At 38.1% G+C, this 23,127-nt stretch overlaps 1 protein-coding gene across 2 annotated transcripts in view; it reads left to right on the top strand.

Moving 5' to 3' along the window:
- The window catches only part of LOC117402251 (integrator complex subunit 9), an 87,211-nt gene extending 67,960 nt beyond the window's left edge, over nt 1–19,251 (top strand). For both annotated transcript variants that reach the window (XM_034003215.3, XM_034003216.3), the window contains exons 16-17: nt 10,399–10,539; nt 18,443–19,251. In XM_034003215.3, the coding sequence (XP_033859106.2) occupies nt 10,399–10,539; nt 18,443–18,619 (318 nt within the window). In that variant the 3' untranslated portion in view covers nt 18,620–19,251. The remainder of the gene's footprint in view (nt 1–10,398; nt 10,540–18,442) is intronic.
- Nucleotides 19,252–23,127: the final 3,876 nt, after the last annotated feature.

Consider the following 23,127-nt stretch of genomic DNA (forward strand, 5'->3'; position numbering starts at 1 on the left):
TCACACAAAAAATTATCTCTAAAAAGTGATATGCCTGCACAAGTATTGTAATGTTATTATAATGCGGTCGTAAAAAAATATTTTATTTATACTTGGCTGCCATTGGAAAAAAATGATGATATGTTGTAATCTATATTATAATGCACATTGTTGTTATTTTGTAGTTCTACTGAAATACTTTTTTTCCGTTTTAGCATAATCGCAATAAAAAATTGTTTTTTATAAAAAAAAATATAGCAAATATTGTTTTGAAAACTGTCCAAATTGCTTATTTGAGGGTTAAGAATGACAAATCTGCAAAAAAGAGAGTACATTTTTAACATGGAAATAGCCTAAATAAATGGCAGCTGGGTGGTTAACCGCAGGAAGTGCTGAGGACTTAGACAATCATGCATTGTGTCAGAGCGCTGCTGAACTGCACATGGTTTGGAGTTCTGCACTTATAAATACTAGGGGTGCATCGATAATCGGTAGACTATCGACATGGTACTGATTATAAGGGAAAAAACACAATTGGCTATCGGTAGTTTTTGTTATTTTAGCTGATAATGTACACCGATATTCATTGCTTGAATTTCTTCCAGCACAGAATTTAATGTTTGTTCAGGCACGCTTACTAATGATGCAAGAACACTGACACTCCCACTGTTGTGTAATGTGCGATTGTCCTGCAGTAAATAAATCTCAAAAGAGTGGTGTTTGGATTTTTTTTTTTTTTTAATATATGAAGACAACAATAGGATAGCGAGTTGTGTGCAGCAGAACAGACTTTGTTACATTAAATCCAATGATGAACTGTGATTAGAATATTATTCTGATGCTTTAAAAAAAAAAAAAGTTGTATCCTAAATAACATAGATAACATTATTATTATTGTTATTGTTATTATTGTTATTGTTATTATTATTATTATTATTATTTGTAGTTTTAGATACAGTTAACCAAACTGTAACATTCGCCCTAAGTAATAGGTTTCAGGCTGACAAAACTTTAATGAATAGGTGTATTTATTATTCGTAAGAAAATAGTATTAACCAGGCAATTATTGTTCAAGTCCAGCACTGATGCGCTGTTAGTTACAAAAACGTTTCTGCAATGTCTCTGCTCTGTCTCTCTCTCCCTCTCTCTTTGGCAGCTTGGCATCACCTCAGCTCATCCCCTTGATCAAGTCCTTGTATGTGAACAGTTTTGCTGCAAAGCACTTTTTGATTACTGTGCCGTCTTGTTTAGTAACAAATTCAACTTTGACTGAATTTTGCAACTGGATATTTTTCTGACATCTTTTTGTTTTTGATTAAGTGAACAATTTAAGTTGGGCTGCATTTTTAAGCAGTGTATGCTTAAAATAAGAATTTAACGAACATTGTTGTAGTTGACATGCATAGGCTACATTTTTTCTTTTCTACTGTCTAAGTTATAATACGCAATGTTTGACAGCAAGTGGCTATAAAAGTTAATGTCACATTATATATTTTTTCTACAGTGTTTTTACTAGTACAAATGCAAAGTGTTATTTTTGTGTGACTGCTGTGAAACATGTATAAATTGCTGTCAAGCACTGTGGCAAACTAGTAATTAGCAGGTGTGGTGCGGATGCAGTAATCCCAAGAACAAACAGACAACAAAGTACGGGTGAAATGGTTGGTTTAATGATTAATCCAATGATCTGGCAATACACAACAATGTGTATTGCACAGTAGTAAAAAGGGTTGCAGTCGCATACAATAAGCACAGTACTAACACACACAATTAGACACACACACGATCACAAGTCCAAAGTGAGTGCTCTCAGTGCTTGTGGTGAAGTACAATATTATAATACGTGCTGTACTTGTGAGCAAGTGCTGATAACAGTGTTAATCGTGACTGTAGTGCAGTGTTGATCCGGTTTTGTGCTGGACCTTGGCGACAGCTCCGGATTTGTGTTTAGCCGTCTAGTGCTATATAACAAAAACACAGACAGTTACTAAACAGACAAAACAAACAAAACACTCACAAACTCTTCCTTTCTTATACAGGGAAATCTCCTGGTCCTTCCAGTTCCTCGTATCTCTTAAACCCAAGCGAAGGAAAAGATTTTGATTATCCGGCCCCTTTATGCTATCATGCATGACCCCTTGGTAAATGATTGCAGCTGACTCTATTGCCTGCAGCTGCCACCTCGTTTACCTTCCGGGCAATACGTTCCTGCAACGGAGTCTCGCCTTCTTCCAGGCTGACCAACTTCCCGACCCAGGAAATGAACTGTCAGGCCAGCCCGTCCAAAGCCTTTCCCTTTCGCTGCTTAGCGCCCTCACAGGTCGGTAGGGAGATTTACAACCAGAACTCATTATATTTCTGTGACAAGCACACAATATAATACTACATTATTCTTTTAATTTTTTAAAAAACAAAAAAACAAACAAAAAAAAAAAAACCTTGGCGATAGTGTATAGGTATAAAGATTATTTGACAAATTGAATAAACACACATATAAAAGCATGTACTGTGAATACAAATATTTATTTGAAAAACGTGCATACAAGAATGAATACCTTAACTTTTTACACAATAAACAACATGGCCTTCAGCAACTCCACTATCTTTTAGCCATAGTTAGGGGCTGTGTTTTTTTGTTCACGGTAATAAATAATAAATAAAAATAACTCATTGCACAGTCTAAAAATAGGAATATTTATATATAAAATATTTCACCATTTAAACAATGTACATTAAAGCAGAAAAAATAGCATTGTCACATTCAAAATTGATAAGTTTTTATACAACAAATGTTTCTAAATATTTAAATATATTTAACAGTAAATTATAAATTGTAGAATATTTAGTTTTTTATGTCTACCTTTTGAAGACATTTTCACCAATTAGTGAATTATCAAACAAAAACATAAATAAATGTATAAATAACAACACGTGAAATCTCTCCTTCTTGTACTGGTATCTTTAGCAGAAAGGTTTCAATCTTTACAGCTGGTGTCTAAACCTGCTTCCTAAACCTGTTTCCTCAATAAGGCAAACATTTAACTGTATTTATATTTAAGTGATGATAAATATGTATACATTTGTATTCAGAAGTTTACATACCCCAATGGAAATTTATAATTTTGCAAAACTCCAAAAATACTAATTCAAAAGTATTCATACCCTTTGATGCTATGATAGTATTGCCTACAACAGTGTTTCTCAACCTTTTTCATAACAACGCCCCCTAAGGATCACCTGAGCTTAGTCATCACCCCCTTGCCACAGAAAAAAAAAAAATTATAATAATAATTATTGCCAATTGTGGCAGAGCAGGGCTCTGCCCTTGGAAATATTGGCAGGGATGGGGTTAAATTATACTCCCTGCCCTGCCTCAGTAGAGAGAGGTAGCTGAGGAAGCAAGCGGGTATTTTGTGTTGCTTGCTGGTTTTTCTTTGTGTGCTGTTTTTTTTTGTTAAGTTTGCAATCCAGTGAAGGCAAAGCTCAGCTTATTTTGTAAGTTTTTACTTTGTGTTTATTGTTTGTGTTTAAGAACCTTTTTGTTTGGCCCTTGTGCCTGTTTATTTTGTGTTTTTTATTTAATAAAAGTCTTTTGTTTGAACTGCAGTCTGTCTCTGGGCCTCATCCCTTGTGCCACCCTGTCACATGTGGTGTCAGAGTGGGATATAGCACCTCCGGGAGGCTCAGAGCAGTACTGCAGGATTTTTTTTTTTTTTGTGAATATAGAATTTCTGTGAGCGTTTTTTTTTTTGAAAAAAAAAAAAGAGGATGGGAGGAAAATGGAGGAAGAGCTGCAAGAGGCAGCAGCAACAGCTGCCACTGGGGGACAGCGGCCCAATCTACATAGTAGATGAGTGGTCCCTGGTTGTGGGGCATTTGGACACACAGTGGCCATCTGCACCACCCAAACAGAGGGGAGGAAAGAAGGCATGGGAGGAAGAGGAGTGGTGCACCAACTGCATGCAGTACGGGCATGAGGAGCACCACTGCGAGGTCTTCCAGGACGCAGACCTGGAGTGGGAGGAGCCTGAACGTTTAATTAACATCAATTATTAATTACATTTAATTCCACTAGTTCCGAGAATTACAGAGAAATAATTCATAAAACAAGGGTCTCTTATTGACAGCTACACCTGCACTAACCTGAGCGTTTGAAATGGAAGGATCGTCACACTCTTGTGCTGTTAATAACATTCTGAACTACAGAAAAGCCAGGTTTGGTTTCTGTTGATGTCTCTGGTGTTGGTGGTTTAGCTTTTTTGCTGTAGAAAAACTCCAAATGTCTTTTTGCCATGGCTACAGGGCTACATCAAATTCACTCTGTTTTTAGAACATATTTTTGCTGACTGAAAAAGTGAAAGTCTCACACGAGAACAAATATAATGGTGTCTCAGACACTCTTTGGTTATGTTATTAAGGTTTGAAAGTTTGAAATAAACTGCACACTTACATATTCTCTACCCACTTACGAAAAACATAAAAATATATATTTTTATTTTTAAATAAACCCTGGCAGCAGTGGCGTAGCCAGGATTTTTTTCGGAAATGGTAACTTTTTTTAAGGTGAGTAATCACAGTGGTGCAATTGGCAACCTGATTTCTTATTCGTGCATTGATGTTTTATTTTCGAAAAATAAAGAACAATCTTTTTTTTTTTATAACAGACGATACAATAACCAAATAGACTGATGTGGAAAATATTAAAAAAAAAAGATTCAGTTTAGTACACTTCTGATTTAAAAACAAAAAAAGAAATACAAAGCAAAGGACTTGAACTTTGAACATGCGCATCAGATTTCAATTTCACATTATGATAATGAATACAAATAACTATATAATTTCATTCGTACTTATGGTTGTTCATTTTTGTTAACTAACATTTTGTGTTCAAAGCAAACCATTTTATTTAATCTCACAAATCCTGACTAATTTAATTACCGTTTGACTGGCGCAGGACTGCCGGTGGTAGCTGCTAGTTTGTGGTCTTCAGATGGTTCAGCAACAGTTTTCTGCCGTTTAGACAAATTAGGGCGACCAAAACAAATAGCTAATTTTTTTATTATTTTGTCCTTTCCCCTACCGCTGTCAGGCCATACTTCATTTCTTTCACTCAGTGTTACGTCACGTTGCGCATCCATTTGGACTGTAAAGTGTAAAAACTGTGTACATTGTTTATATGAGAGAGATAGAGTAACTCTACGAACGGACACAATGGTAGTTCACACTGAGTGATCCTCTCCCTCCATTAGTTAATTGCAATCAGTCAAAAAAAAGACACCACTCTTCTGGAGGTTCGGGGGAGGTGGGAATGCACACAGTTGCAGTAACTGCATTGTATAACTACAGCACCTTTTTTTATGTACAAACAGCTGATCCAAAAAAAAACAACATGGGTTTGATTGACAGTAAATCAAACCACTCATTTTTATGGTATCACACTGCACTGACATTCGTTAGCCTATCAGACTTTGTTGAGCTGAAGGACGCGCTGTAGCCTAAACAAATAATCAGAATGAAAACTAATAGGTAACCGAACTCAGGAATTGAAACAGTTTTGCCAAGAAATGGCAAAACTGTTTTCATTCTGATTTATTTATTTATTTATTTATTTATTTATTTATTTATTTATTTATTTAGTTATTTAGTTATTAAATTAATAATAGGTTGTACATTTACCGCTCCATCTCCAAGAACTGGATGGACTTGGTTCCCGTCCCTTGGTGAAGCTGGCTGCACAATCAGTGAAAAATTATAATCTTATTAGTAGGCTGGCCGCTAGAGAGGTCAGCTGGCAGTAAGATATGTCGTGAGGCGAGTGCATTCTACGTAAATACATAGGTTACTGATTACATAGTATGCATGTGGGGCTGAGCGAGTGCAGCTTGCTTATGTATTCTCATTGGTTGATAGGAACGCGACAAATAAAAAGTTTGCTCAGTGAGCAAAAAGGAAAATCCACGCTGCCCGTGCCGCGTCCTGTGTGAACACACAGGTAGACTATAATGGGAAGCTAAGAAATATAACTATTGCAATTTTTTTTTTTATTTCTTACACGTTTCAGTGTGAACGATCATAATGCAGTGGCTAAGCCACTCCCTGGCAGAAGTCTAGGGGGGCATGCCCCCCCTACGCATCGCCACTGTAAGTAGTTAATCAACATTTTGAAATAAGTTTCCTTAATTTTAAATAAGAAAACACATCACCCCCTTTTTTTTTTTTTTTTTTAGCTAAAACGCCCCCCTCCCACTCACTTGGATGTAAACACACCCCTTTGGCTTCAGAACTCCCCTTGGGGGTGGTACGGCCCCCGTTGAGAAACAGTGCTCTACAAGGTGCTAGAAATTTCAATATGATAACGCAGAACCTAATTCTAGAAAAGTCTAGAAAATGCTGGATTGTAGGTGAACATTCTTAGAGTATAAAAGGGTTAGTCATAGGATGATTGCTGTCATTACTATTAAGTCAATATGGTAAAAAGTATAGAGCTATCTGAATCATTTTATTGTCATAACGCTGGAGAAGGATACAAGATTTCCAAGCATTTCAGTATCCCAATTTCAACTATTGTTTCAGTTATCAAGAATTACAAGACATGGTACTGTCACAACGCTCCCTCGGTCTGGAAGAAAGAAGGTTCTTTCACCAAGAACAAGTAGAAAAATTGTGAGGCAGGTTAATAACAGTCCAAGATTGACTGCCAAAGATATTCAAAGTGAATTGGTTGCAAGTGGGACTGGGGTTTCCATTTCAACCATAGGTCGAGTATTGCATGGTGAAGGTCTCAATGGTCGCAGACCAAGGAAAAAGCCACTCTTAGGAAAACGTCACAAGGACAATCGCTTAAAGTTTGGAAAACGGCAGTTGAATGATGGATATGAGTTCTGGTCAAAGGTTTTGTGGTGTGAAGAAACAAAAATCGAGCTATTTGGTCACTTTGATAGTCATTACGTTTGGAGAAAGTCTGGTGAGGCGTACAAAGAAAAGTACACCATACCTACTGTCAAGCATGGAGGTGGTAATATCCTTCTATGGGGCTGTTTTTCCTTTAATGGCACAGGAAACTTAGTTCCAATACATGGTAAATGGATTCCATAGCATAGCAAAAGGTGTTGGCCAATCATCTGAAACCCTCTGCTACAAAACTTGGTTTAAAGCGCAACTGGATGTTCCAACACGACAACGATCCAAAGCACACATCAAAATCTACTTCAGAATGGTTAAAGAAGAATAAAATCAAGGTTCTGGAATGGCAGAGTCAAAGTCCGATCTAAATCCGATTGAGAATCTTTGGTATGAGATGAAGAAGGCTGTGCACAAGAGAAGTCCTCAGAATTTGAATGAACTGGAACAATTTTACATTGAAGAATGGATCATGCCAAAAGCTCATTGACAAATATCCTAATCGTTTAAAGGTGCCTCGACTAGCAATTAATTTCATTTTCCTTGTCAGGGTATGAATACTTTTGAATTAGCATTTTTGGAGTTTTGCAAAAAAAATTGCTGAAATAAATAACATCCACAAAAGCAAAACTTTTTGCTACAAAAGATTTTTCCTGTAATTTATTTGTTTTCGAGAAATTTCTAGAAATTATACATTTCCATTGGGGTATCTAAACTTTTGACTAACTGTACATACACTATTCTTTCAGAAATGGGAACTTTCACAGGGAACTACATATTGCACAGCCATGGGCACTTAAAGAAAAATTGTGAAATTTGTGATTAACTGTGAAAGAAATACAGCCTAAGCCATAGTTTCTTTTTTCCTTGCCATGCATCTATTCTGTCCCGTAAGAGTTTGTAGTGCTGTGGTTCCACTGGGAACTGATAGAATAATAAAACAAAAAAAAAAAACAGGACAGCACATTATCTTTTATTTAACCCAATAGCTATAAAAAGATAAAAACACCTTCACATGCTTGTCACAGAAAATTAGTATCGTATTATAAATATTTGCACAAACATTCATATGTTTTCCATATTTCTTGAGAGAATGTAGATGAGGAAACCCGCCATTTTTGACCCATCTGATTCAGTACACTTAAATATTTCAAGGAACAACACATTTCAGTTCATACGATACTTACAAACGCGATCGCAACATGTTAAGCGACGAATCTTTATTAAAGCTATAATGCAAAAGAAAGTATTTTATGCTGGAAATACTTTATTACAATAGTTCTGTATTTACATTAATAAAGATGAGTCGCGTCTGCTTTGAAATGAAAAAGTAAAGTTTAAGATTTTAAAAGCCCATTTTAGTTTTCACAGAAAAAAATCCAGTCAATTAAATCAATGTTACTATGAACACATTTCTCAGTTGTGATTGAGATACACAAATGGCTTAATAGGTATCCGTTGAATTTTTAAAGCAGAGTAGAAAAGTTGGTGTAAAACACAGAAAACCAGAAGCCCTACACATAACATAATTAATTACTGCAATCACTAGTCGTTCTAAATTCTAATTGTACATTGTTGACTTATATCAACCTTGGGAAATGCGTTGTTGACAAGAAACCCATTCATTACTTCTCGATCTTAAACGCACACACAGCTGCACAGTAAGTGAAAATAAATGATGAACGTGTATTTACAACTACTGTAGGTTGCATAAACACACAAAAAATAGAACCTCAGATGAAGTGGGATATTTATGTATTTACTCTACTTTCCGTCGTTTGCTAATTAAGCTACTAACAACCAAACGAGCAAGATGGGCCGAATGGCCTCCTCTCGTTTGTAAACTTTCTTATGTTAAAATTCAAGCTGTTGCCACAATCGCACCGAACAGTATAAAAATGTCTAACTCAATGTAGGCTTTGTACTTTTTGGTATTCATGAGCTTCAGTGTGTGACGCCTGCTGGTGAAACATTGTATTTCTGTAGTAATCGGTAACAAACCAGTTTCTAGTCGGATAGCGCCCTCTAGCGTGCAGAAGATCCAGGGCAGGTTAACAAAACTGCATATCACACTGGAGAGTACTGCGTCATATTTCAAAATTTTTATAGCTGGTTTTGGCTACCACTGTAGTTAGGTTGGCATGATCACCCATAAGAACATGTTGCATCTAAGTAGAACAATCCCATATAAAATCAATAGGGATAGTAATACATTGTTTTCCCCATTAAGCACCTTTTAGGCATGGAACTTTTTATATGGCTGTATTTAACTTGCAGCAACATTCTTATTTATAAGGAGAAACACATATAATCCTGACTGCCTCTATAAAACAGGGAAGCTCTAAAGTATTGTGGTCAAGTGGCTAGTGCAGGTGGCAAGAAACAGTCTGAAGTCAGGTTTAGAATTCCACAAGTGAGGTTTTATTGAAGCCCCCATTTGAAGAAATATTGGCAGTTTTAAAAACACAGGAGTAAATAAACCAAAAATAACAATCAAATAAATAAGTCTGTATAATACAGCACTTCTCTGAACACACTATTGCGTGACCCCAGACTCTCTGCATGTTCAACCTGCTCTCCTCAAATGAGCTCCCTCCAGGTTTATATTCCCACCCTTCTCACTAGCCCCTTCCGGGTCAATCCACTACACCTTTAAACCCAAAAGCATAGTTACAGTAAGGGTGACATAACTGCATTATAATGAATTAAATGCTAGGATCCTTCCACTTGGTATTTAACTAATACATGAATATCCACACTCCCATCAATGCGATATCACAGTTAACATCCCCACCAAATGAAATACTTCCCCCATTGCCTGTCATTGAGCTGTGGTTTATAACCAGCATTACGTGCTCGCGCGCACGCTTCCCAAAATGGTGGCGCCCAAAGTCACCACAACTTGCCGGTAAGATTGCAAATCAAAACATGTTTTAAAAATATTCACAAAACATTCATGCCAAACTTCATCCTCAACCTAGCAACCCACAATAACATTGCAAAGAAAACGTGCACCTATTCAAATCAAAGTATTAATTGTAGCCATGTTCGATGCAAACTAAGTATTTTATTTCAAAGTATTAATTGTAGCCATGTTCGATGCAAACTAAGTATTTTAATTTTCCCTGTTTTGTTTTTACAAAGGAGAACGACAACTGCAAAGCGCAGTTTTGTCTCCTAAGTAAATTATACATTTTTCTTTCCATTTTCACAGTATCTGTTATTCTTTTATATGTTTACATTATTTGTTTGAAACAGACAATATAAAGAGAATGTCTTTGTCACATTGTCTTTTATGTTTTAAGACCAGGTAAAAATCATAGTGATGGTGTGTATCTCAGATCACACCGTCACAGAAGTGTTGAAATACATTGCTGTATCTGGCAAATGGAAATGCTTTCATATGGAAATACAGTCGGTCACACCGCTTATAGAATTCTGTTAGACAGATAAGAGGTATCTTCACTTATGTATGAGACTGACTGTCCTATTTCTGCTCTGCTTCCCTTCTCTCCATAGCCTACCCTGAAGCTGGCACTAGCTCCCCCCCCCTCCAAGAAGAGGAAGCGTGTATTGGAGGAGCCCCCTGAACACCGAGCCCCCAAACCCCTGCTGAGTGGTGCAGTCCCCATCGAGCAGTTCCTGGCCACACTCCAAAAGGTATTTACTCGCGTGTTGGTACTGTTTACCTTGTTATCTATTGAGGAACATGGAAACAAAAACAAGATGAAGCCTTTGGAAACCATGGTTCTGTCTACTTGCATTATGCATGACCTCCAGAGTAAGAACATTGTTAATATTTGTAGATACATTTTATGCTCCTGGTCCACCCATTTAAACAAATTGATACATTTATTAATTTTATATTTACATCTAGGTTCTATGTATTATGTATGTGTATTCCCAACACTCAATCATACATTCTGAGTAAAAACTTCCAACTTGAATCACAAAGTGGTCAATGCCATAATTTACTAGTGCTGCTCCTCTGTCTCCTAGGTAATATGCAGGCAAAGCAGTGTGGCAGAATCCAGTAGCCATTTGTGGCCTAAAAGAAATTGTTACCAATTAAAAAATATCTGCTGACCTAGAATTGAGCAAGTCATTATGTGATTTTCAGAAAGGAAACTACATTTTGCAGGTACACACTGTCTTGAAAACCAAAAATACCACCACTGATCAGCAGGCTTAGTTGAACAATCACAGATGTAGAGGGCTTGCACTGGCTCAGGATTTGGTATGTTTAAGTGTTCAGTGGCTATCTCTCAGTAAATTGAGAGTATTTCTTGCACACTCTTTGCTGTGTCAGGCCTGTGAGCAAAGTGAATCGGGTCTGTCATATAAAGAACAGGGGGGTGCCATTTAGGGGGGGCAGTTGACCCCCCCCCCCCCCAAATCTGTGTTTCATGATAGCCCTTGTTAATTTTAGGAACAATACACATTAATGCAGACCTGTCAACTGTCCCTTATTTGCCAGGACACTCTTATTTTTTGGACACTTCTCCCAGACAATTCCTGGGACAGATTTGCTCCCGTATTTTGCTCAAAACTGTACTGTTAAACCCCTTTATGTACTGTCTCTGGTTAAGAACATAAGAAAGTTTACAAACGAGAGGAGGCCGTTCAGCCCATCTTGCTCGTTTGGTTGTTAGTAGCTTATTGATCCCAGGATCTCATCAAGCAGCTTCTTGAAGGATCCCAGGGTGTCAGCTTCAACAGCATTACTGGGAAGTTGGTTCCAGACCCTCACAATTCTCTGTGTAAAAAAGTGCCTCCTATTTTCTGTTCTGAATGCCCCTTTATCTAATCTCCATTTGTGACCCCTGGTCCTTGTTTCTTTTTTCAGGTCAAAAAAGTCCCCTGGGTCGACATTGTCTATACCTTTTAGGATTTTGAATGTTTGAATCAGATCGCCGCGTAGTCTTCTTTGTTCAAGACTGAATAGATTCAATTCTTTTAGCCTGTCTGCATACGACATGCCTTTTAAACACGGGATAATTCTGGTTGCTCTTCTTTGCACTCTTTCTAGAGCAGCAATATCCTTTTTGTAACGAGGTGACCAGAACTGAACACAATATTCTAGGTGAGGTCTTACTAATGCATTGTAAAGTTACTACAATCTCCATCTGTACCTAGCAAGGTTTAGAGCCCAGGGGAGGCCTGTGGCAGGCATGCATTCAGTGTGCAAGGCATGCTGACATAGTTGACCATCTATGATGGCTGCGCGTGCAATAAGACCTCCTCGTCCGGTAAAAATATATCTATATATTGATGCAAATTTCAAGCTTCTTGGACCACATATTCTCACATAATCCTAAGCAATGTTGGAAAAAGACATGCTTTATGTAAGAACTGATTTTAACGATGGGACATGGGAGCAAGAATGATGATGTTTGTGGTAAGCACGAGAGAACACATAAACACCAAAAACCAACCAGTGACGCTCAGAAAACCAGCGCTTCAATAACATCTTTCGTTGCCAAAGGAAAAACGGAGATCAAGAATTACATATGCAGAGACCTTTACATGTTGTGGCTAGTTCAGCAAATTTGTAGTAGACATGTTCAGACTCAGATTGCAAAGTATTCCGCAGGAAAGTCTAAAACTCACACAGATAGTGAAGAGCGTTTCTATTACAATTCCAGCATCAACATTGCTTTAGAAATTCAGATTGATTGATGATGTGATCACATACAGCAATAGTGTGTTCATTTAAAATAGAAGATAGTTGACAATTAAATGTTACTGACACAGTTACTGTTTTTCCCATCACAGTATGTTAACTTAACTCTACTTGTAGACAATCCATTAAGTATTAACCAAGTGTAAAGCTTCCCAATGTTTTGTTAGTTTTTTGAAAGAAGAAAATAATACACAACTAAAAAGAAAAAGCTGGTCTTAAACAATCAGATTATTTACATTTTTGCAACCGACTCCTGTACAGTCCTGGTTCCGACCTGCTACCGACTGGGGATTTACAATTCCCAATCAGGTACCAAGCAGGCCTTGTTGACAGTCCAGTTGCTGTTTTTAGCAAGCTGATGCAGTAACTGTACATTCTTATGGTACATTGCTTGCTATTTGCATAATGCCTGGGTTTTGTCCCTGTAACACATGCAAGGCCCGCCTTTTTAATTTTAGTCGTTGCCCGCCTGCCTGTGGACAAGCAGATACTGTTACTGCCTGAGGCGGCAGCAGCATGCAAAAGATGCACTGGTAAAATGTTTCTCCTGCAGCTGTACAAAGCGCTCTGCTTCCCTCACCTGCACAGTGCTCTTTCCCATCACCCTCTCTATGCCACGTACCCGGGAATAGAGAAGTTCTGAGCAGCAGTTTCCCACAGGCACGCGCGCCTGATGGGGACAAAGTTTGCTCCGTTCCGTCCTGATACCAAGCAGGCCTTATTGACAGTCATTTTGCTGTCTTTAGCAGCTGAGGCAGGAACTATGCTTTCTGCAGTTGGTAATGGTTACATTTATATTTCAGGGAACCAGGGTTATGATAATAACCTAGCGTTTTGTACTTTTTTTTTTTTTTTTTTTTTTTTTAATTGTAGTCGTTGCCAATTCGTTTTTATTATTTTCTCCCCAATTTGAAATGCCCAATTATTTTTTTAGGCTCAGCTCACCGCTACCACCCCTGCGCTGACTCGGGAGGGGCGAAGATTAACACACGCTGTCCTCCGAAGCGTGTGCCGTCAGCCGCCCACTTCTTTACACACTGCGAACTCACCATGCAGCCGCCTCAGAGCTACAGCGTCGGAGGACAACGGAGCTCTGGGCAGCTTACAGGCAAGCCCGCAGGCGCCCGGCCAGACTACAGGGGTCGCTGGTGCGCGGTGAGCCGAGGACACCCTGGCCGATCTAACCCTCCCTCCCCCCGGGCGACGCTCGGCCAATTGAGCGCCGCCCCCTGGAAGCTCCCGTCCACGGTCGGCTGAGGAATAGCCTGGACTCGAACTCGCGACGTCCAGGCTATAGAGCGCATCCTGCACTCTAGCGAGTGCTTTTACTGGATGCGCCACTCGGGAGCCCCCCCGCGTTTTGTACTTTTGAAATTAAATAAATCAGATGGTTTGGTAATTGTATTTAAAAACATAGGTCTCCAATGTATTTATTAGGCTACCGCATTAAAGTGTATTTTATTTTTTATTTCCAAATAGTTTTACACTACTGGGGCTACCCTGGAAAATAATTCCAACTAGGCTCGCTTTTATATGAAGGGATGAAAACTAAATAAACATGGTCTATGTGTAGAACTGTACATAGTTTTACTTTATTTTTTTTATATAGTTTTACATAACATTTATGATTGAGTGTTTTAAAGTTGTGGATGAACATACATTTAATACAGTACAGTACTCACCACTTTAGTTTCATACAATATTAATAGATACATAAAAAAATAATAATAATAATAAATCAGATGGTTTGATAATGTTATTTAAAAGCATAGGCATGCAATATGTATTGCTGCTTTAGTGTTTTTTAGTATTTTCCCTCCAAAGTAGCCTAGTGTGACACATTTGGGGTTACACTGACAATAATTAAAACTCAGATCGGTAATTCAAAGTAGTCTCACTTTGACATGAATGTATTTATTTATTTTATTAATATTGTATGACATGGAAGACGATCCTGTATGAAGATAAATTAAAGCTATGTTACTTTAAGGGACAAACTGTATCGTATTTCGTATGTTCATCCACAACTTTAAACAATTATAAATCTTACGTAAAACTATTAAAAATAAAAACTGTACAATTCTACCTACAGACCATGGTTATTTAATTTTCCCATATAAAAGCGAGACTAGTTGGAATTATTCTTCAGGATAGCCCCAATTGTGTCAAACTATTTAAAAAAAAAAAAAAAAAAACCAACATTGATGTGGTTGCCCAATAAATGCATTGCAGACTTATGCTTTTAAATAAAATTATAAAACCATCCAATTTATTTATTTATTCATTTACATTTCTTCTTCAGATCTGCTTTGGGTAAAGTTAATTTTCTACATTACGATGGGGTCATTTGCTAGATAACCCGAAGTGATTTCGAGGTTCTAAAATGTCTAAACATATAAATAAATACAAGTAGCTTTCGAGTTAAGGTGAGAGAAAGCAATAACTATAGAATATATGTGTGTGTGTGTGTGTGTGTGTGTGTGTGTGTATATATATATATATATATATATATATATATATATATATATATATATATATATATATATATATATATAATATATATATAAAGTATTCACCCCCCTTGGACTTTTCCACATTTTGTAGTGTTACAACCTGGAATTAAAATGGATTTAATTAGGATTTTTTGTCACTGATCTACACAAAATAGTCCATAATGTCGAAGTGGGGAAAAAAATCTACATATTTTTCAAAATTATTTACAAATAAAAAACTGAAAAGTCTTGATTGCATAAGTATTCACCCCCTTTGCTGTGACCCCTAAATAAGCTCTGGTGCAACCAATTGCCTTCAGAAGTCACATAATTAGTTGAATGGAGTCCACCTGTGTGCAATTAAAGTGTCACATGATATCAGATTAAATACACCTATTTCTGGAAGGCCCCAGAGTTTGTTAGAGAGCATATCTAAACAAACGGCATCATGAAGATCAAGGAGCTATCAAAACAAGTCCGGGATAAAGTTCTGGAGAAGCACCAATCAGGGTTGGGTTATAAAAAAAATTCCCAAACTTTGAACATCCCCCAGAGCACCGTTAAATCCATTATTAAAAAATGGAAAGAATATGGCACAACTGCGACTCTGCCTAGAGAAGGCCGTCCACCAAAACTCAGTGACCAGGTAAGGAGGGCATTAGTCAGAGAAGCAACCAAGAGGCCAATGGTAACTGAAGGAGCTGGAGAGATCCACAGCTGAGATGGGAGAAACCGTCCATGGGACAACTATAACCCGGATGCTCCACAAAGCTGGGCTTTATGGAAGAGTGGCGAGAAGAAAGCCATTGCTGAAAAAAACCCATATCAAATCCTGTTTCGATTTGAAATTGAACTTTTTGGCCTTAGCGCAAAATGCAATGTGTGGCACAAAGCCTACACTGCTCATCACCCTGAGAACACCATCCCCACAGTGAAGCATGGTGGTGGCAGCATCATGTTATGGGGATGCTTTTCATCGGCAGGGACTGGAAAACTGGTCAGGATTGAGGGCAAGATGGATGGAGCCAAATACAGGGAAATTCTAGAGGAAAACCTGTTTCAGTCTGCAAGAGACCTGGGACTGGGGTGGAGGTTCACCTTCCAGCAGGACAATGACCCTAAACACACAGCCAAAGCTACACTGGAGTGGTTTAAAAACAAGAACCTGAATGTCTTAGAATGGCCCAGTCAAAGCCCAGACCTCAATCCGATTGGAATCTGTGGCAAGACTTGAAAATTGCTGTTCACCAACGGTCCCCATCTAACTTGACAGAGCTTGAGCAATTTTGCCAAGAAGAATGGGCAAAAATTGCAGGATCCAGGTGTGCAAAGCTGGTAGAGACTTACCCAAAAAGACTCACAGCTGTAATTGCTGCCAAAGGTGCTTCTACCAAGTATTGACTCGGGGGTGAATACTTATGCAACCAACAAATGTCTTTTTTTTTTGTTTAATTAACTTTTGTGTCACAATGAAAAATATTTTGCACCTTCAAAGTGTTAAGTGTGTTATGTAAATCAAATGGTAAAAATCCCAATTAAATCCATTTTAATTCCAGGTTGTAACACTACAAAATGTGGAAAAGTCCAAGGGGGGTGAATACTTATGCAAGGCACTGTATGTGTATATATATATATATATATATATATATATATATATATATATATATATATATATATATATATATATATATATATATATATATATTCAGTGCCTTGCAAAAGTATTCAGACCCCTGACCAATTCTCTCATATTACTGAATTACAAATAGTACATTGAAATTTCGTTCTGTTTGATATTTTATTTTAAAACACTGAAACTTAAAATCAATTATTGTAAGATGACATTGGTTTTGTGTTGGGAAATATTTTTAAGAAAAATAAAAAACTGAAATATCTTGCTTGCATAAGTATTCAACCCCTGTGCTGTGGAAGCTCCCAGTTTACACCGATGAAAGAAATTGCCCTAACGAGGACACAATTACCTTACCATTGGCCTCCACCTGTGAACAATTAAAGTTGCTGTGACATTTTCTTGATGAAAACCCCACTGTTGAAGGATCATTGGTCAGGCTGTGAATCTGAAGGAAAATGAAGACCAAAGAGCATTCTACAGAAGTTAGAGATAAAGTAATACAAATGCATAGATTAGGGAAAGGGTACAAAATAATATCCAAGTGTTTGGATATCCCAGTGAGCACAGTTGGATCAATAATCAGGAAGTGGAAGCTCCATCACACCACCCAGGCACTGCCAAGAAAAGGCCGTCCCTCAAAACTCCGCGCTCAAACAAGAAGGAGACTTGTGAAAGAAGCCACAGAGAGACCAACAATCACTTTGAAGGAGCTATAGAGTTCAGTGGCTGGGAGTGGAGTAATGGTGCACCAGTCAACCATATCAAGAGCTCTGCATAACACTGGCCTGTATGCGAGGGTGGCAAGAAAGAAGACGTTACTCAAAAAGTACCATCTGAAAACACGTCTGGAGTTTGCCAGAAAGCATGAGAGTGACCCAGCTGCGATGTGGGAAAAGGTTTTGTGGTAAGATGAGACCAAGATAGAGCTTTTTGGCCAAAACTCAAAGCGCTATGTGTGGCGCAAACCTAACACTGCCCATGCCTCAAGACACACCATCCCTACAGTGAATTATGGTGGTGGCAGCATCATGCTGTGGGGATGCTTCTCATCAGCTGGGACTGGGCATCTTGTTAAAATTGAAGGAAGAATGGATGGAGCAAAATACAGGGAAATACTGCAAGAGAACCTGCTTCAGTCCGCTAAAAAACTGAAGCTTGGGAGGAAATTCACCTTTCAGCAGGACAATGATCCCAAGCACAAGGCCAAAGCAACATTGGAGTGGCTCAAGAACAAAAAGGTGAATGTCCTACAGTGGCCCAGTCAAAGTCCTGATCTCAATCCCATTGAGAATCTGTTGCACTATTTGAAAATTGCGGTCCACAAGCGCCGTCCAACCAACCTGAACAACCTGGAGCAAATCTGCCAAGAACAATGGGCCAAAATCACTCCGACACTGTGTGCAAAGCTGGTACATACTTACCCCAAAAGACTTAAAGCTGTTATTGCAGCGAAAGGTGGCTCTACCAAATATTAATGTGTGGGGATTGAATACTTATGCAAGCAAGATATTTCAGTTTTTTATTTTTCTTAAAAATATTTCCCAACGTAAAACCAATGTCACCTTACAATAATTGATTTTGAGTTTCAGTGTTTTAAAATAAAATATCAAACAGAACGAAATTTCAATGTACCATTTGTAATTCAGTAATATGAGAGAATTGGTCAGGGGTCTGAATACTTTTGCAAGGCACTGTATATATAATATAACTCCAATGCAGTGTTCTTTTTTATCGTTTTGCCTCTCCTTGTTCCAGCATGGGATCACAGAAGTGAAGGTGGAAGACACTCCTGATGGACACATCCTCCACCTGCAGGACGAAGACACACTGATCCAGCTAGAAGAAGACTCCACTCACATCATCTGTGACAACAATGAGATGCTGCGAGCCACTCTCAGGGACCTGGTGCTCCGATTCCTGCAGAAATTCTGATAGACCTGGTCCTGAGAACTCCAACAAAGACTCTCTTTCACAAAGTGCTCCATAATCATCTGCTCTGCCATGTCCAAATATTTGAGAACTGAGCCAGTTTACATCTCTTTAGTATGCAGTGCCATTACTCCTTTCCCCAAATATATTATCAGTAGTCCCTGCAGTGCTGCTGAAAAAAAGATTACAGCATGTAAAAAAAGAAAGCTTACCAAACCGTGTCCTCAGTGATAAGATGCCCTATAACATACCAGTGAGATCTGTACAGAAGGTCTAGGAGGCCTGGTTGTCCTGTGGATTAGTGTGCCTACAGCAATTTCATTAACCCTGTTTTACTTGGTTGCAACAGGTTGACATTTTCACTAATGTATATGCTGGAAGTATTTAAATGGATATTAAAACAAGAGCCCTTATCTATTGATGGTGGTCCTTTCTTACCTTTTTGCATGTGCAAAAAAGGCCAGAGCCCTGCAGCTGGTTAAGAAGAAAAGAAGGTCTTTAGTGATTGCTGATAAGTTATTTTCACTACCAGCCCAACAGGAAAGCAGCAGGGAGTTTTTTTGTTGTTTTCACTTTTGAACAACACTTTTATTTGTGATTGTATTCAAATAAACTACTGGTTTTGTAACTGTAAATTTGATTTGACAATTCATCATTTTTATGTCTTTATTTTGAGTCATCACCTTTGAGAAACGTCAGTCATTTGTGGCAGACTTTGATAGAAGGAATATTATCAGATCAGCTAGCCTTGCCCTTGCCCATTGTAAACTGACTTTCCACAGGGAGATTCAGAAGAATCAGTCATGAAATGGACAATCCATTCACACAAAAACAGGTTACTAGAGGTGACCAGGGTTTATATGTTTAAATGGGAAGTGCAGCATAGAAATGTCAGCAAGGAGTGTTCAGTAAATTGTATTATACTTTAATAACCAACAAGATTATGTTATATGACCAATCAAAGGATTATAATGATTCTGTCCAACCCCTGGATGTTACCCATTGTATTTTAAAAATTATATAAAAAATATTTTTACCACATACATATTTAAAATGATAGATACACATTTCTCATACAACAGTTTATATCAACATCTTAGGAATTACAACACTGACATTGATCTCAAAAGTGGCTCAAGGTAACATTTCCTGTATACAAGTAAATCTGTCAGTAATTATATTTTAGGGACTAGCCAGTGTGCTGGATTGCTTTGGGTCAAGCATGTGTATTGTGAGAACAAAAATTCCAGATCAAAGTGGCTCAACATAATGAGCCATGCAGTTCATACTCAGCTGGAAGAAAGAAAAAATGATAATACTTAAAGCATTTGAGATTACACGTGAGATACTGAACTAGCTTGAACATGAGAAGGGGTCAGGGCAAGATAATGGTAATCCACACAGAGATGCTGTTTTGAAAAAATCAAATGTAACACTTGAGACAATTGAAAAACCAGGTTGATACATCCATCAATTAACTTAATGAATACATGTATCTTATTGAACTGCAAATTCAATGTTGCGTGCCTGAATTCAGACTCAAAAACGTAGCCAGTAAAACAGGTTTAGCACTTTCAGTTTCTGTAGAACAAAATAGGAAAAGGCTTACATTTTTAAGCAATTATCTTTGTGTACAATAGCACATTTTTGCTGCATGCAGCAGCTGTTTAAAATGAAAAGCAAAACAATGACTTCATAATATTGACACTTCCTGATGCAATATGACAATGGGTACATGATGAATGTACAGTGAGATACCATCTTATTGATATTATGTTTGTTTTCAGTACTAAAAAGAGGATTACGATTATCCTTACCCAAGTTCTCATGACTTACAGAACAATACAAATTACATAGTGCTCATCACCATGCTAATACAAATTAAGAAATCACTAATGAGAGGTTATAATCAGATCCAACTATTAAAAAAAATACCACTGCTCTATTTTCAACAATTCAGTTGTCAATTTTTCTACATGCCTGTGTGTTTTCTACCAATGATATTGCATTTTTTGATCACCTGATTTCACTCTCAATTTAGGCCCTGTCCACACTACATAACCGATCTTGAACTGTACTCAAACAAGTTTTAATTAGTCCAGCTCAAAGCCTCCACACTAAAGTACCGTCTCATGTTTATTCAGGCTTAATGTGTACAAACACTATTCAAATAGTCCGGTTACAGTTCCTAGTAGCGGAATCGACTGGGACATAATATGACATTATCCCACCATGCTTTATGTTTACAACCGTGCAAGCCTGGAGCCCATGCCCACCGAAGACAAAGCGCTTCTTAGCATGAACGTGATGGAACGTTATAGAAACGCTTTGTTTCATAAAAACACAAGCTACATTATATTATAGGTAAGTCTACTATTTTGTCACGGAAATTGTGAAAATCGTGAATTTGAACAAAAGTTTGAAATCTTTGAAATGAAATTGGTTAGACACTTCATTTATTTCCTTTAAAAATGCAGTATGTCATGCAGTGAAAATACAAATATGTGAGTATCCTTTAAATTGCAGCATTTACGTGTAGCTATGTAGGTCAGCGAATGAGATTTGTATTTCGTAGCTGAGCGAGCTTGTAAATGAACACAGATCGTATGTTACTATAAACTCGCGGTTGTGATTTTCACACAGATCGTATGTTCCTGTAAACTCTCGGTTATGATCTTCACATACTTACAGCACTTGTTAATTTATTTTTTAAACAAAAGTGGGCTTGCATCTTCAAAAAATAATAATATTGATTTTATTTCTTGAAACTTTTTTCATACGATGTAGTGTACTTAATTAGTATGTTAAAAATAAACTCACTTTCTCTAAAACTAGACATTGCTAAAGAAAATACTTCATACTACTGTTGAACATCTTTTTTTTAAATTTATTTCCTGCAAACTGTGGATAAAATGAGGTTTATCTGTTTTCTAGGCTTTTTTCTGATCGTTGTGATGCCCCGTTTCCTCGACACTGTGACTTGACTTTTGAACTGTTTTTTTGTTTTTATTTTTGAAGGGGCAGTGCTCTGTAGGCTACTTAGAAACCAATTTAAACTTCTTGTTCTTATTAGTGAAGAAAACATATATACCATTTAATTTTGAGCATGGTAATAAAAACAATTATTTGACATGATGATTTTGTACATGTTTATGTACATTTATGCCAGGCACACACAGAGAAATAGGAACACAGTTTATTTCCGAATCTCTTTCACTACACAGCCAGTGTGAAAGCCTGCATCGTACAGTATTTAAAAAAAAAAAACATTGCCCTATCGCATTACTGTCAGTAAGATGGGGAGGTATCTTGCTGATGAAGTTATGATGTCACCTGCCTACATTTAAAACAGCCAATAAAATTACCTGATGGAGAGTTGACCAATTGAATGACAATAATCAAGAGAGAGACACCTATTCTCAAATCTTATAAAAAATACTTGCAAGATGGAAAATCAGTCTCTCAAAGCATACATAGCTTGCAAGGAAACTCTTATCTCAAAGCAAAAGAACAACTACACTCTCAATGGAAAAGCTACACTGAAACATCTCAGTGTTTACAATTGGACTGAATCACTGAAAAGACTCAACAAAATTGCTGTAACATTTCAACTTCAAATGATGAATAAAAAGGCTTTGTTACTACAAATCTAAAAATATGCTAAAATACACAAAGTAGTAAACAGAAAAATACTAAAGTTAACACCAAAGTACTGTTTAAATCTGTTCAAGTTGGCGCTACATCACTGGGAACAAACCGCATTGAAGTACACGGGAAGAGGAATATGGGATATGCAGTCCTGAAGAAAAATACATATTGGAGGGATGACCTAGAAGCATACTTGGTGGCATTTGAGGAGTTGGCTAATACTGTGTCATGGCCCCGAGAGTTCTGGGCAAGCCAATTAGGACCCTGTCTGATTGGAGAGGCACAGGCAGCTTACCAGGCTATGTCGGATGATGACACCGCTCAATCTTAACATCATGGAGAAGACCCACCATGTGAGGCTCAAGGAGTACAAAAGGTCCCTGAGTGCACGCCCCAGGGTGGTGGCACAACAACTCTGTGACCACATGGTACACTGGCTCACCCCAGCACTGAAAACAAGTGCACAGATGGGTGAAGCCATCGTCATCGAACAGTTTTGCCATGTGGTCAGCGCCAAGAACCAGGCGTGGATACGGTGCCACAACCCCAACACCCTGGACCATGCAGTAAAACTCACAGAGGACTTCGAGGACTCCCTGGTATCAGCCCAGTCCGGGCTACTCGCCGCTCCAACACCGCGGAGCATCCGAACACCACCTCCTCTCTCTGCTCCTCCACCCCCACCACCCAGACCAGGTCAATGACCTCCTACATCGCCAGCCCCAATGGGCAACCTTGCCTACCCTCCATGGAGACCAAGGTTGGCCCCCAGCTGGGGTAGAGGTGCTTCCCCCGCCCCGTTGCCATACTAGCAGCAGGAAAAATATATAACCGCTGTGCCCTCCTTTCCCCCTACCTGTTTT

Source organism: Acipenser ruthenus, chromosome 5 (assembly GCF_902713425.1).
Source record: "Acipenser ruthenus chromosome 5, fAciRut3.2 maternal haplotype, whole genome shotgun sequence".
In the NCBI taxonomy this organism is placed as follows: domain Eukaryota; kingdom Metazoa; phylum Chordata; class Actinopteri; order Acipenseriformes; family Acipenseridae; genus Acipenser; species Acipenser ruthenus.